Here is a 15,977-nt window from a genome sequence, read left to right on the forward strand (position 1 = left end):
TATTCTAAAGTATACTTCACAGCTATATATTTTCATCCTGCTCTCTAAGAGAATAATAGTATTCTCTCGGGCTTCCTTTCCAGGTTTTAAGGAAACTTTAAAATATACACAAAAGCAACTAGTATAGAATTAATACCAGTTGATAGCAGTTTGGGAGAGTGGTGGCAACTAGGAAAGTGATTTGTGTGGCCTGTAGGTGACTGGAAACATCTTGGCTCTGCTGAATGAGGGGGTAATATCTGGGCCTTTGGTGTAGAGTAGACTATTATTTTAATATCAAAAAAACAAAAAATGTTCCACTGAACAGAGGCTCCAAAGTACAACCAGGTTTTGAGAATCTTCCATTATCTTGTCCTCCAATTGCAGCATCCTCTTTTCCTCCAGGTGCTTAGCAATGCTTACAAGATCAGTGATAGTGAATTTGCCTTAATACTAGCGTCTTTCTGGTGTATGTGTAAGTTTCTTTTTGCAGAGGGTGTAGGAAATGCAGTACCAGGGTCCACCCATCATCCTTCCGTTTCATTGTACACTTAACCAGTATTAGTTAACATTCACAGAGCATTTATTACTATGCAGCATCTCTTCATTCTTTGGACAATTCCGTGAGGTAGGCAACCATTTCTATATCTCAGATGAGAATGTAAAGAGCCAGAGAAGCTGAATAGTTGGAGCCCACCTAGGCTAAACCCCAGTGGCACTCAGCATGAGAGCAAACTAGGGCATTCCTTGCCCTCTCCCCACTGCTTCCCGCCAGCGCAAGCTAGGAGTAGAGCGCAGTTCCAGAGAGCAGAGAAACACCTGGGGAGCTTGTTAAGATGCCGGTCCCGGGCTCCACCCCCAGGGAATCCGCACCACTAGGAAACACCCAAAGCGATAATGATATAGATGGGGGAAACACTGCGTTAGAGCAAATTAACCTCTTCCCCGAACGCTGATGCGCTGCGAGGACCCGCCTGGTCGCAGCCGCTCGCCACACCCCCGGAGGCGCAGAGCGCGGGCAGATGCTGCCCCCCGGCGGCCGCGCCGGCGCAGTGAGACCCGCGTTGCGGCTGCGCAGTGCCGCCCTCTGGCGGCCCCGCTCCTTCTTCCCATCGGCCTCGGCTTGCGGGCCTTTCAAACATGGAGGAGCGGGAGAGGGGGGCGAGGTCGGCTCGCGCCGGCAGCCCTGCGCGCCCGCCCAGCCCGCGGCTGGATGTCAGCTCTGACAGCTTCGACCCACTGCTGGCCCTGTACGCGCCTCGCCTGCCTCCCATCCCCTACCCCAACGCGCCCTGCTTCAACAACCTGGCCGAGTACGAGAGCTTCCTCAGGACCGGGTGCCGGGGCGGCGGGCGCGGCCGGGCGCGGGGCGCGGCCGCGGGCTCTGGGGGCCCCGCTACCGCCGCCGCCGGCCCCTTGGGCAGAACCCGCCGCCGCCCGGACATCCCCGCCCCGGACCCCGAGCGCATCCAGCGCCTCCGCCGCCTCATGGTGGCCAAGGAGGAAGGGGACGGGGCCGCCGGGGCGCGGCGGCGGGGTCCGGGTCGGAGCAGGAAGGCGCCGCGCAACGTGCTCACGAGAATGCCCTGTGAGTCCGGCGGGCGGGGCTGGGGCCGGGCCGGCTGTCGGGAAGGCGGCGGCCCTGGAGGCGTTTGCGGGGTGATAGCGGCTTGGCGCGGGGCTACGTGTATCGGGGGAGGGTCTTGGTGAAGGTTGAAGAGATAATCAGCGACCGTGGGGAGGGTCAGCTTGAGGAGTGAGGAAGGGTCTGCCTGAGCTGCGGGGGAAGAGTGGTAAGGCTGTAGAGGTAATAAATAGCCATGGGGAGTGTCTGCTTGGATAACGTGCGTAAAGGTGATGGGGTCCACGGAACTGCCTACAGAGGTGATGAGGCGCCTGCAGAAGGGATCTGCAGGAGTGAAGGGGGGTCTGGAGAGGTGGTGGGCCTGGAAACGGGACATCACAGGGAGGGTTTGCAGAGGTGTTGAGGTCTTGGGACCACGCACGGTGGGGGGAGGGAGGGCACAGCCAATATTAGGGGAGGGAGAGTGTTTGGTCATTGAGATTTGGGGATATTGGGATGCAGTGTGAGGAAATCTGTTCAGGTAGCACAAGAGACATAACCCCATAACCCCTGCACATTAAGTGACAGCTCGTTCTCAGTGCTGTAAGCAGGAGAAGGGCTGCAGGGTGTTGATATACACATGTTCACATTAGCAAGTCACAAGTCCTGGAATGCAGCAGGCGCAAAATGCCAGTAAAGCACAGACACTATTTTACAGACACTCTGCCAGGCTGAGTGCAGGACTGTGTCTGTCAGACTCATACTACCATATGCACAGGTTATTTTATGTTCTGAAGGTGTAAATGGCACAAGGGAATTTCTTGCAGCCTCCTAATAGATCCTTAGAGTAAAGCTGTAAACAGAAGAGGTTGCTAATGTGTGTTAGGTCTTGTATAAATGGAATAAAAACAGCCCAGGGTTATATCTTTGTCATCTGGCAAGCAGTTCTGACATCTGCCCCATGAACACAATGACCTACTTAGCCATTGAGAGCATCTGTATCCTGATAGCTAAATCTTGGCATTATTAAATCACTGCCTTTGGAATGGAGGGTTGTGCTAAGCAAAGGAATATTTTGTTTCATTTCTAGAAATGTGTTTGTTAAGAGAGAAACATTCTGAAAAGCTGAGTGCTGTTGGGGTGCCTTTGTCGGATGATTTACTATGCCGGAGCATCCCTGCCTAAGCTAGGGTTTACTCCAGTTTGCTTGCCCAGCAGTGGCACAAAGATAGATTATGCATGTTCCTAAATTAAGAGCAGTTTGGGGGACCTTATTTTGCCCATACTTTTTGCCACTATCAGATCTTTGAAATGCACTCCAAGTCTCAGATTGTAACATTTATTTCCATTTTGCCAATCATTGCTTTGCTTTCAAGATTTTCAAGAGAAAAGAAATATTTCTATGTGGTGGGTGGTTTTGCCTTTACCTGTGGAGCACTTTGCTATATTATTGGTATGAAAGTGTGTGAAAGCCAACTTTATTGACTTCCCATGATAAATATATGCCTGGAATCAAAGTCTCAGAATGTGCCCTCGGCACTGAAAATTTTAATCCCACCACTGGAAACACTTGGGTGTACATGGTAAAGATGAGTAGATAGCACAAAGAGTTGATGACCTTCAGAAAGCAAAAAAAGTACAGAAGCATGGGTGAGGATTAGATTTTTTCAAGAAATAGTTCATGTATGAGGTCAGCTTTAGGTCTTGAAGTTAAGGAAGGGCATGGTTGAAGATAACAGCAATTATTTAAAAATCAGACTATTGAGGTGTAATTTACACATAGCAAAATTCACTCTTTTAAAGTGAGTTTTGACAAGTGTATGGTCGTGAAATCACCACCACAATCAAGATACAGAACAAATCCGCACCAAAAAGTTTCCTCATGCCCCTTTGTAAGTCAGGTGGTAACTTTATTGTTGTTAATTATAGCTACTATTATTGAGCCAGTATGTGCTATACACAGTGTTAAGCCCTTTGGATGCATTGCATCTCATTTTACCCTTGGGTACACTTCTATAGATGAGGAAACTGACGCTCATTGAGTTCAACTACTTGCCTAGCATCACGAAACTAGTCAGTTTGCCTCTGATCCTGGGTTGTCCCAGTCCAGGGGCTATATGCTTAACCATTATGCTAGTTTCAGGAGAGGAAGAGTACATTCTAATGTTTCCTTGCTTGCTTTTTGTTTTGGTGGGTGGAGGGTGCTGCATATGTGGTTTGTGTCCAGATCAATGAGAACTGAATTTGGGTCCAGAAAGGGATTGGTAGCCAGAATGTTTTGAAGACCAGTCAAAGAGTTTTTCTTTGACTTTGTTATGAGAGAGAGTGGGAACCATGGTGTATATTCTTAAGCAAAAGGCTTTGTAGGGCAAATGTTTCTAATTGCTGAGTTTCTAGTAGTAAAATGTGTTTGGGGAGGTAGAGTAGAGCACAGGCTCAGGAGCTTGACTGCCTAGGTTTGAATACTTGCTCCTCCACTTTCCAGCTGTTTTACTTTAAGCAAGTTACTTAAACTCTTTGGGGCCTCAGTTTCCTCATAAGTGAAGTGAGGACAATAATAGAATCTAGTTGTGAAGTTTAAATTAGTTAACACGTTTAGAGGTTTACAATTGTAATGTTGCCTAGCATGTAGGGAAATTCTCAGTGAGTATTAAATGTCACTGTTTTTATTGTTGTAGATTGTTGTTGTGGTTATATTAGTTTTAGACTGTCATAATTAAAAGCCCCAGGTCAGAATGCATATAACCTGCCAGTTTTGACTGTTGGCTCAGCTGTTTACTAGGTAAGGAACTTTGAGCAAATTATTTAAACCTGTTTGAGTCGTGAGGCTTAAATAATGTGTATAGAGTTAAACTTACCATAGGGCCTGGCCCATACTGAGGGCTCAGTAAGTGGTGATAATGTTGGTGACAGTGGTGACGACGCTGTTGCTGATGTGGAGGAGGGGAGCTAGGAGAGTCTTGAAGTGAACCAATCATCTGATGAGGCGCTGGACTGTATTGTTGGTTGTGGAAAGAGAAAAGAAAGGGCAGGTCTTAGTTATTGAGAATCTATTGTTTGGACTTAGTATTGGCTACAAGCAGGGAAAAGAAAGAGTGGGGTTAAAAATGACCTGGGTTTGGAAGGGTGTGGCCCAAGAGCAATGGCAATGGAGAGCGGGATTTGGAAGAATAACTTTTTCAGAGATAAGGCATATGTGTATGTGTATATATGTGTGTGTGTGTGTGTGTGTGTATCTATCTATATATATATCTAGAAGCCTGGCTCATATCCTTTTGGAGTTTGTCACAAGTATTGCTGGAAAGAGATTCAGAATGTGCCTTCTGATTCAGAATGTGAAGTTCATTTTTGTCTTGGCGTTTTGCTCTGATAGGTGGTGCTAGTGTTGTATTTTTGATCACATAAGGAGAGAAATACTCCCTGGAATTACACCTTATTAAATCTTTGGAAGAAAAAATAATCAAAAGAAAAGTACAGATGTGAGGGTGGAAAACCTGAGTTTGCCATTTAATCTTACAAGAATCTTATAATCTTATAAGAATAAGAATACGAATCTTATAATCTTATAACAATAAGAGACGGTTGTTAAGATACATGCCTGTCCTTTCTCTCTGATTTGGGGGTGCATGGGGAGAAAAGGGTGCCCCTATTTTCTTTCAAGTTAGAAAAAGAGTGGTCTTTCCACCCTTTGTGGAACATATACATGTATGGTGAGAAAGGGGAGTGAATGTGTATAGGTAAATGGAGTAATCCAGGCATTGTGATCAGTTTCTAAGAAATTGAATTATAAAGGCTTGTTCCTTACATGACTCTAGAAGTTAACTAGTCTAACCCCATTTTATGAATGAGGAAATTTGGGCTTATAGAGAAAAAGTTGCTCGCCAAGTTCACACAACTAGTTATAATGACCTAAAAGTTGTTTACAATGCTTGATTTGACACTGTCTATAACACATATCCAGATATATGTACATACATCCTTATATGTCAAAGGTTCAAAGAATTTTAAAAGATGACTAGAGGAGGGATTGGTGATGAAGATCAGACCAAGGTTCTCATGTTCCTTTCCAAGGCCACTGTTTTCTGCCACTCTGCCTCCAACTGTGCCTTCTTGCTGAACCCTCAATCTGACAAGCTCCTACTTCTCATTTGCTAAGTCACTTAATCCAAGCATATCTTCTTTTGTTAATTTATCACTGCCATCATTTATAAGCCAATCCATGAGTGAGGGGTAAGGAGGTTAAGAGTAGCCACCTTAGTTATCCAAGTTGAAGTGCAAGACTTTTGTTCTCTTTTATGCCACTAGGAACAAAACAGAGATTTTCTGTTTGTTTACTATCAATGACAATAACTTCCAAAGAATTGTGCCTTGCAAACTTGGGGGGAAGGATGAGACTGTGTATGTGTGAGTGTGAATGTGACTGTGAGAGAAAGTGTGTGTGTGTGTGCACGTGTACTCGCACAGTTTTCTTTAGGGAGGTTTTATGTCGTATAGCCAGCATATTTTGAAGGCTAAGTTAACATGAAATAATAAAAATAAAATTCAGCCTTGCTCCCAAGCTCTGAAAAAAGGAGTCCATCATAGTAAAAGCTGCAGTTTATAATCCCAGCATTCCTCCCATGAGTTGTCATACTGCTCTTTTTATATGATGCTTATCAGCAATGTCATAAGAGTCAGATGCTCAGCAGGTGCCTTTACACCAGCAAGGCTTGGAATACAACCAGGCCTCTTCCTCCTAGTGTAAAGATGATATACACTGAAACACTAGTGGCCCCAGAGAGCGCGTGCATGAAGTAGCTCAGACTGGGGAGGCCAAAAGGCCATTCTTTCTTAGACGATTGCATGTGTTTCAGGGCAAATGAGTTACATGGTTCATTTCCTTTAAACCTATGACGAGGGTTTTTGTTCTTTGGAAGGCTCAAGCTGGATATGTGGTTCATGAGATTTATCCTGAAAAACGTTGTCTTAACAGGGCATAGAACTGAGAAGAATCTAGCTGCTGATGCGCACATTTAATATAGCATTTCTTTTTTGCCCAAAAAAGTTTTAAAATGATGGTGCCTCTTAGAATCAGTGACATCATAGAAATAGGGTAGAGAGGTAGTGAAACATTTGGATGGTAGCCATACAGCTGGTTTATCCATGTTCCAGGGAATCTTGTTTCTGTTCAGTGTGTGTTGCCTACGCTAGCCATTTTGCCCACTGGGCCTTCCTGCTCCTGTGGTGTGGTTGGCACTACACCATGTTGCCTTGTGTTTCTGGAGATGGTTGGGTGGTCTTGGTTGTTAATTCTGGGAATGAGAGCAGGTGTTCATGCTGTGCTGACTGTTCTTCTTGTTTCAGTGCACGAAGGCAGCCCTCTGGGTGAACTCCATCGTTGTATCCGGGAGGGGGTGAAGGTGAATGTTCACATCCGCACTTTCAAGGGACTTCGGGGCGTCTGTACGGGCTTCCTTGTTGCATTTGACAAGTTCTGGAATATGGTAATTAAACCTTTCTCAAGGGGCTGGAGAACCTTCTAGGGATTAAATTTTTCATATATCTCAAGGACCTTATTCAGCAAAACCTCCAGAATAACTTCCCAGAGGAGCTAGAATCTTTGCACTCTCTTGGGCAACAACAAAAAAGTTCTTTTTATTGCTTTTCCCAAAGGCAGAGGCTTTCACCTGGGGTGATTTTGCCCATTCCTCCGTCCCAGGGACATTTGGCAATGCCATTTGTTTTGATTGTCACGACTGTGGGATGGGGTACTACTGGCATCTAGTGGGTAGAGGCCAGGGCTGCTGCTGCACATCCAACAGTACACGAAACACCGCCCCCCCCCCGCCCAACAACAAAGAATTATCTGGTCCAAAATGTTATTAGTGCCAGGGTTGAGAAATCTAGCCTTAAGGAATAATTACTTATTTCATCTTTCAGTAATTTTATGTTGATTTCCTACCAACTATTTTTCATTCATTTAAAAATATTTGCTGACTTCCCACTTTGGCTGGGCACAGTGCTAGGTACAGAAATTTCAGAAAGGAACTTTTACTCTACAGCTTTCGGAAAGATAGATGTGGATAGAGGGGAAGCAGACATATTAATAAGCCAGACACTTTGCATAGTGTTTCCTTGTGAAGGAGTGTACCACGTGCCCTCAGTCTTCTAGAGGCTTACTGTCTATTTACTAAACATTTGTAGGAGAGAAGGGATATATTGTAGCACAACTATAATATGAGGCAGTTAAAATAACTTTGATAATAATAATAGTTGCTAATACTTATTAAGCACTTGCTATGTGCCAGATACTGTACTAAGGGCTTTATATATAATATCTCAATGAATGAGTTGTAGGTCTATCACTGTTTTATTTCACAAATGAAGAAATTGAGGCTAGCGATTTTGGAAGATTGGTCCCAGATCACACTGTTGGTAAGTGAAAGGACCATGACTTTATCCTTTCTGGCTTCAGAGACCATGTTTTAAGCTGTATGGAATCAGAAAACCTGGATTTGCATCCTAGCTTCACCATTTGGTAGCTGTGTGACTCTAGGCCAAGTAATTTCTCTGAGCCTCAGTTTTCTCATCTCTAAAATGTAGGGAAAATATTTTATTATAATTTTACCTTTGAAGGAAAAGATTTAGAAGAATATATTTGATAACAGTGGTGGTAATCATAATACTGTCAGCTTATATTTGTAGGGTGATTCACACTTTTCAAAGTAATTTCTCACACCTGATCTGATTTGATCCTAACAGCTGTCCTGTGAGGTTGATCTCTCCACAACAAGAATTCACCAGCAATTCTATGTGTTACCCTGGTTAATCTCTATTAATTGCTGTCATAAGACATACAGACTGAAAAGGGAAAAGCAGCAGTAGAGTAGTGTTTCTTAACGTGTGGTCTGAGGCTGTCCTGCATCAGAATCATCGGGTTTTTGGTTAAAATAGAAAGTTCCTGGGCTTCACCCCAGGATGAAGAGTCTCTAGGAGGATAGCCTTAGATTTATATTTTAATAAACATCCTAGATATTCACGCTCCCTGAAATTTATGAACCTCTGCCCTGCGTTGGTAAAGGCACCTTACCATAGGGGAAACCCATCTTATATGGTCATAGCCGCTTGGAATTCCTATTCAGAGGGTGCCATGTATTACCATTTGTTTCTGCCCAAGAGCTGAGTCACCTGTTAAGGTTAGTTCTGCTATAATTAGATGTTATTCTGCCTTTTAAATTTTTTCCTGAAAGCTATAAAAATAATATTTGAATGCTACCTTATTTTCCCCCCTTTGGTCTGTTTTTCTCTAGGCACTTACTGATGTGGATGAGACCTACCGAAAACCTGTTCTAGGCAAAGCATATGAACGGGATTCTTCATTGACTCTCACTAGGGTAGGCAGTTTCCCCTGACTTTCTGAGTACCCAACATGCTTTCAAGCTTAGGAATTAAGATCACTGAGCCCAGGGACCAGGGTTTCCAAGTGGAAAAGCCCTATTGCTATCAACCAGGTGTGCCTGGACCACGGTCTTCATTAGTCTCTTCCCATGCATCCAGCGAATCAAAAATGAGTCCATGCTTCTTACTTGCATATTGTTTGAACAACAAGTTACCTCTTACAAGGTTTGAAAGTCTTTCAGTTTTATACCATAGAAAAAGAGGGTGCCTTTTCTCTTGACATATTTATCGATTTATCTGAGTTATGGCTAGAAATAGAAAATTCGTTACTAACTTTTTAAAAATTGCAAAACAAGCAGTCCACAGAGCATGATAAAGGAATCTAGTCTTTCTTCTACATATTGAAAGAGGGATGTTGAAAGCTAAAGAGAAGGCTAATACTTGTCATTGCTTTCCTTATAGCTCTTTGATCGACTAAAAGTGCAGGATTCCTCCAAGAAGGAAACAGATTCCAAGTCTGCAGTTGAAGACTCCACTCTGTCCAGATACTCCCAGACATCCACCTGGAAGGTGGCTTCAGTGTGGGGAAGAGGAGACACTGACCGGGGTTCACGCAGGCGTTCCCGCTCCGTCCCTTCTTCCCTGCAGGCATCGGCAAGGGAGGAGTCCAGGTCAGAGCTGTCAGGGAGGACTACACAGACAGAGGGGTCGAGTGCGGGAGGTACCTTTTCCAGGGCCACCACCCTTTCCAGGGGCCAGCCCCGTAAGAAAAAGCGAAAGCCCAAAGTGGATTACCAGCAGGTATTCACTCGACACATAAATCAGATTTTCATTCGAGGCGAGAATGTCCTGCTGGTTCATCTTGCACAGTGACCAGCTCGGCCTCACTTGAGCTTTGGTTTTTAGAAATAAAATGCATGAATCGCTGCTATGCTATATCCTAGTATCCCAGTGAAGCTATGAGTTGGAATGATTCCCTCTGGTCTGGCATGTGCAGAGCATAGAGCCAGGCTCGGGCCCTCTGGGAGATGAGGTCCCTGAAGGGGAAACAGGCCTTGAGAGGGTGGGTGGATGTTTGCATTAATATCAAAGGCAAAAGTTGTACAGAGGTACATGCATCTTATTTGGTATCGTGGTCTACTTCAGACACTCAAACCAAATACTAGATTTGAATTAGGGAGCATGGTATGAATTGAATTCACACCACAGACACTATAGCACGGTGAAGGAAAGAACCACCTCAAAAAGAATGATCCCATTTCTAAAAGCTAGTGCCCTGAGTACTCATAAATTTGTTTCTAAGAGTAACAGTATAAATCACTCTGAGCCCTGAAGCCACATCTTGTAACTGACCTTTGAATTTTGCTCTACACCATTCTCTCTTGATCAAGAAATGTAATTTGTTATCTTTTAATATCTATAAGATACAAGAAGGCCACCAATTTATGTAAGAGTGAAATTTGGGTAGGTGGTATGCTCAAAGCATCTAGCAATGAATGCTGTGTTTTTATTCCTCTCCACTTTATGGAAAGAAATATGGGACCTTGTTTTTGGTCTTCCTCTTGCCAGAGGTAGCTTCTGCAGATGGTATACCAGATGGGACTATAAGAGGCTCTTGTCCTTCTCTTTCACTTCTGTGGCATGGTGCTAGTGCATGTACCCTCTGTATTGCCCCTCTGTATATAGTGTGACCTGTCCTGTGAGCTTTATGTCAGGAGACTGTGACCTTCACGTCTGGCTTCGAAGAGTTCTGCATGGACTCAATAATATACACTCATCATGTGGCTGAGAGTACTCTTTCTAGGCAGGGCTGGCCCCTGTCTAGAGTATCTTTTAGGATGGTTTCCATGAAACAGGGGTGGAGTTTTATTCCCTTGTGTCAGGCCAAAGAGGTTCTCACGAAGTACAACGGTGGTGTCTGTAAGGGACACTTTACTCAGCCCGGCTTGAGTAACAGGAACACTAGACCACCTGCTACTACTTCTGCCTGAACCATATGCTTTTCCAATCACCAGTGCAAAATAGGCTATATCTTGACACAGACTGTTAGGCAATGTTGACCTTTTGTTTTGTTAGTTTATACATTATTTGGTTTTATTTTAGATAACTTAGGTTCAAAGTGAGAATGATAAATAGCTAACTAGTTAAAACGTTTGAAAAGAAAAACTTCCTCTGCTGTATTTGTCGTGTTACTTAAATAAGCCTTCTGCGAAGCGGGTGAATCAAGTTCAAGGAGCTGGGGCTCTGGCTCATCATGTAGTGAGAGGAGAGCAGACTAACCCCTCTGTGCCTCAGTTTTTTCCCACCAGACACCTACCTCACAGGGGCACTGAGTAAAAGAATTTGGGGAAGGCATTTTGAAGTCTTTTAACACGTGTAAGTGCCATGAGTGATTTTTACTCACCCTGTTTCATAGCTTGGTAAAAGTTCAGTGTTTCATGAGCAAGGTAGGTGCTATATAATATCAGAGAGTAATCTCCATAGGTGTCACAGTTATGATCTTGTTATCATCAAAAAGCAGTGATATCTTCAGGAACTGTTTTCCATGTTCTGTTCCTTCCTCCTAAGGGACAATGGAAGTGCTCAGAAGAGTATCTTCAGTAAAAGAAGAGGGGTATTTCTTTGCTGCCCCCTCCCCCGCATCCCAGCCCCCACCCTCTTCTGGTCACGATGAGAGGGAATTCCGCTGCACTTTCTGAGGGATTTATATGGCAGCACCGAAGGAAGGATGCGCACCTAAAAACAACGCATCCCCAAAGGGGCATCTGTTGAAGTTGTTTTGTTTTGTTTATTTGATTTTGTTTCAAAATGCATTTTAAATATACTCTTTAGAGCCAGATTAGGTGCACTAAACATTTAGAGAAGTTCTAGGTTACAGACGCTCGTGAACAATTATCTTTGGAATCTGCCAGTCTAAATCTCTTCTAAACAGTATGTCTAAAATCTCAGTTCCCCAATTAGTAGTTGTCTTGTTTAATCATCAGGCACCCCTGCCTCTACCTCTTTACCAGTCCTCCCTGTTTGGCAGTCGCCATCTGTCTGTCCTCTTGTCCCTCAGCTAGAAGCTGTAATGGTTACTAGATTTTCCCAATAAAGTGGAAATTTGGAATCAAAAGGAATATAATCAACTTCCATTCATTGTAGTGCCTGATTAAATCTAACCTGATTTATTTTAAACACATGCTCGTTTTCTAGTTTGCATTTAATTTTCATGTATCCATATAAGGATTGATTTACTGCTTTTCAGCCCAACTTACCAATTCTGGATCTGAAAATTATTTTAAAACTGTGTGTCATCTGTCTAATGTGCCCATATACCCCCATTTATTTGTTTGGTTTGGACAGTGATTCTGGAATGAATATTATCTAGTAAATGTGCTATTGTGTACAAAGCATGATAACCATATTTTTAGAGAAGTAAATTTTTTAAATTATTGCTTTTTCTTTATTATTGGAGTAATTGTTCAAAAGGAATGAAAAATATGTCCTAAGAATGTATATGCTGCTCAAAAATGTGATCATCTAGGACATTTTAAATAAGTTGCTATGGAAATAGCTGAAGTCTTCCTCAGAAGAAGGCAAGAAAAGAAAAGGGGAAAGTAACAGCCAGAATGGTAGATTTCTGGAGGCCCCCCATCAACTCGTCCAGGGGGTCCTAAGCAGCCCAAATACAGCAAAACTGGCTTCTGGTATTCTCTAGGGATTGGGGCTTGAGACACTAGTACTAATTTTTGAACATTCAACTTTGATTCTTCAAAAAAAAAAAGTAATCTCTAGACAGGGCAGTGTGTTTCCAGGGCAGTTCACAGGGCAGACCTACCTGTACACTTGTTGAGGTCTTCTCAGGAGTATCCAGCTTTGTTAGGAAGTAACAAGGGATCAAGAAATGGAAGGTGTGGCTTCACGCCCAGAACGATTTCATGAGCCATTCTTTGTACACAGAGATGGTTCTACTGCTTCACCACTAGGAGAGACTGTACTTTAGGTTGTTTGTGCTAGTATTTGGGAAGTATTTCTGCTTCCTCTCAGAGACCATTTATGACAGGTGGGCCATTTGTGCGATGGTTAGCTGGAGTTATCAGTGTCTAAGGCAGGTGGCCTTGGACTAGTTGGTTCCTTGCTCTCCGTGCATGGCGCATGTCAAGTCAGAAAGCCTAGAGACCATTAGCATTAAAGTCTAGGTGCATAGGAATCCTTGCTAGAGTCGTTAGCGAATGAAGAAGGGCTTTACCTATCCTCATGGTGAAATAGGCCAGGAGTACTTTTAGAGATTGTCAGGCCATGAGCTATGAGCTGCCCTTCATCCTCAGAAGCCTTACAGAAACCTAGGTGTACTGCTTCTATCCCTTGAGAAAAAATGGAAACCTAACTTGATGTAGAGTGGATATTTGTATTTCTGTTTGTACTGTTTCCATAGCAGCTGACATGGACAAAACCATGAAACAGAATCTGTTCTGTAAATTACTTCTTTAAATTTCTCTTAATTTTGCCTTTAGGAAAAAATTAAAATTATTCAAAGACAGCTAGCTGTCACTGGTGCTGCCCCAAAGCTTTCTAAGCCTTTGTGTATTTTTTATGAAAGAAATGGTTGCTGAGGGAAGGTAAAGATTCACCTAAGAGTATCATGGTATAAATGTAATGGTTTCCAGATGTTTTAATTTTCCTTTTCCTGAGCCAGATATAGAATGCAGTCGACCCTTTTTCAGTAGCTTCTGTTCATCAGCCTGTGTTCTTCTGGGCAATAACTCCCAGAAGGCTTTTCTTAGTGATTGTAAAGAAAGAAAATCCCACCTAGGCCTGTGTGGCAAAGGTGAGTGGCCTGTCATGACTTTCTGGCAAATTGAGTTGATGGATTGAACATAAGCCTTTGGGGTTCCTGTTATAGTTTTCTGGGCTCTGAGGAAGGGTTGGGCCTCCTTTACTGTCAATGTTTCGAGTATTTTTCAAATGTTTGTAAGTTCTCTTGCACTCCTCTAATAAAAATGAAAGCTCTCTGTCAAGAAATGGCTTTGGATGGTTTGGAGATCTGGGGGGGGCGGGGGGTGGGAAGAAGTACACCTGATACCTTCAGTTGGTCTTATTTATTTAGAATAAAGAGTAGTTTGATAAGCTACCAGAGTTAGTGCTTCTTTAAAAACATTCTCTGAAGAGATAGGAACTGTCCCTCAGGAAAGCCGTAAAAGCTATTCCCAGTACACTGCAATTGATTTTGATTTTTAGTCCTTCCGAGCAAATGTCTGATGTTATGTCTGATGTTATGTTTTTAGAGCTGTCGGCGGCGGGGAAGTGTTCTAAAAAAATTTAGGGGTGTATTGAAACAATGATTGTCTGGCTGAATTATGTGTGAGCTAAGTTCTAGGGCAGCTGTCCAGTTCTTTTTCTGTTGTCCTGACAGCAAAGCAGATAGTAAGCGATGTCTTGAAAAGTGATTTGCTTATTTCATACTGACATCTAAAGGCATTAGCCTTCTGTTTGGCAACCCTGGGGATACCCCTCTGCACCGTGACTTATTAATGTTTTTTAGACAAGGCTAAACCTGGATGACTCTATGTATTTATAGTTTCACTGTTCATATACCAGCTGCTAAAAGAAAAAACATGACTTTTATTCTTGTTTTGAAATTACTCCTCATTGTTAAATTCACCTAAACCCTTCCTCCCAGGGAGGGTTTAGGTGGGTTGCTGCTAGTAACGTCAGCTTGCAGTGTTCTTCTGCTTTAGGTATTTGTCATATGGGAGTCTGGAAACTGTAATAAATATGATTAATACAATATACTGGCTGCTTTGTGTCTGCTGATTGGAGAGGGGTGGGTGCAGAGAAGGAGGCAGGGGAGTCTATTACCAAGGGAAGACACTGATCTAGAAAGCTGAAACGTCTCAGGCTTTCTGCAGTCTCATTGTTGTAACCTTGTGCCTTCTCTTTACCGGAGCTCTCATACCTAGATCACTATCCTTGAGGTTGCTTTGTTGTTCCTAGTTTATTTGAAGTTCATGCTTAGAAAAGGAAATTGGCCTACGTTGTGAATTATCTCCTCTAAGCCCCAAGCAGTGGTAATTGCCCTGTGAATTTATTCTACCTAATAGCTCACTGGCATTAATCCACTCTCTTCACAACCTGCTGAGATCACCATTGACTCTGCTCACCTCGGAGGATTTTACCACGTCTGACTCGTTGATCCTCATATGCTTCCAGGAATATCTGAATTTGCCACCAGCTCCTCTGTGCACGTACAGGAAGTTGATCTGCAGAGATTTGCCACATTGATTACTTGATCTCCTCTGTGTGCTTCTAGCACTGAATCACCTGAGTAAGGTGGAGAAACAAAAATGACGTTGATTCTTAGAGGGGGAAACCTCAAGTTAATTGTCAAGACCCAATTCCCTACTTTCAAAGAATACATTAAGTTGGGCGCAACTGACATCAGGAAGTTTCTAACCACCACAGTGGAGGAAAGGGAGGCAAGACCCACGTGCTCCAGTTCTGGCCCTTGCTTGTTTGTTTTATATTTCAAAGGCTTGTGATTAAATGAAAATGTCCTCGTTAGTCAAAATAAAGTCAGAAGAGTCCACTAGCTTGACATATATAATGTACAGTGATGGTTAAACATTGGCAGGGAGTGGAGGCCAGTGGAATGAGATTCATCTTCTGTCACTTCTTTCCCTATGCTTCCTGGGTCAGGTGGTAGGGAAAAAACAAGTTCTTTTTTTGCCCATCGCCATCCTCTCCTTGGACGTAAGTGAAGTGCATTTCAATCTGCTCGCTTACCACTAGGTGGCAATGGTTTAAAGAGAACTGTTTAACTACAGAGTCCCAGGGGGACCTGAGTCTCCAGATCTCCAGGCACTGCTACAATTTACTGTTAAATGCTCACCAGTCCGGACTGAGATAATCAAGAAAAACAAACTATCGTCAACCCAAGTGGCAGTATGAACATCTCTTACCACTACTGAATTTACATAATGTGAAGTTAAGGAAGCCTGACCGATGGCAATCAGCCAGCCAGCGTGCCTGCAGAAGAGTGATGAAGAGAGAGGTGGCCCACTGTCCACTATACTAG

The 15,977-nt window shown here is 43.4% G+C and overlaps 1 protein-coding gene across 1 annotated transcript; it reads left to right on the plus strand.

Moving 5' to 3' along the window:
• The first annotated feature begins 1,119 nt into the window (after positions 1 to 1,119).
• On the plus strand, positions 1,120 to 13,987 carry LSM11 (LSM11, U7 small nuclear RNA associated). Its single transcript, XM_036846516.1, has 4 exons — positions 1,120 to 1,567; positions 6,887 to 7,026; positions 8,833 to 8,916; positions 9,383 to 13,987. Exons 1-4 carry the CDS (start codon positions 1,120 to 1,122, stop codon positions 9,791 to 9,793), a joined length of 1,083 nt encoding a protein of 360 aa, XP_036702411.1. The 3' UTR covers positions 9,794 to 13,987.
• Positions 13,988 to 15,977: the final 1,990 nt, after the last annotated feature.

This window comes from Balaenoptera musculus, chromosome 3, assembly GCF_009873245.2.
Source record: "Balaenoptera musculus isolate JJ_BM4_2016_0621 chromosome 3, mBalMus1.pri.v3, whole genome shotgun sequence".
Classification (NCBI taxonomy): domain Eukaryota; kingdom Metazoa; phylum Chordata; class Mammalia; order Artiodactyla; family Balaenopteridae; genus Balaenoptera; species Balaenoptera musculus.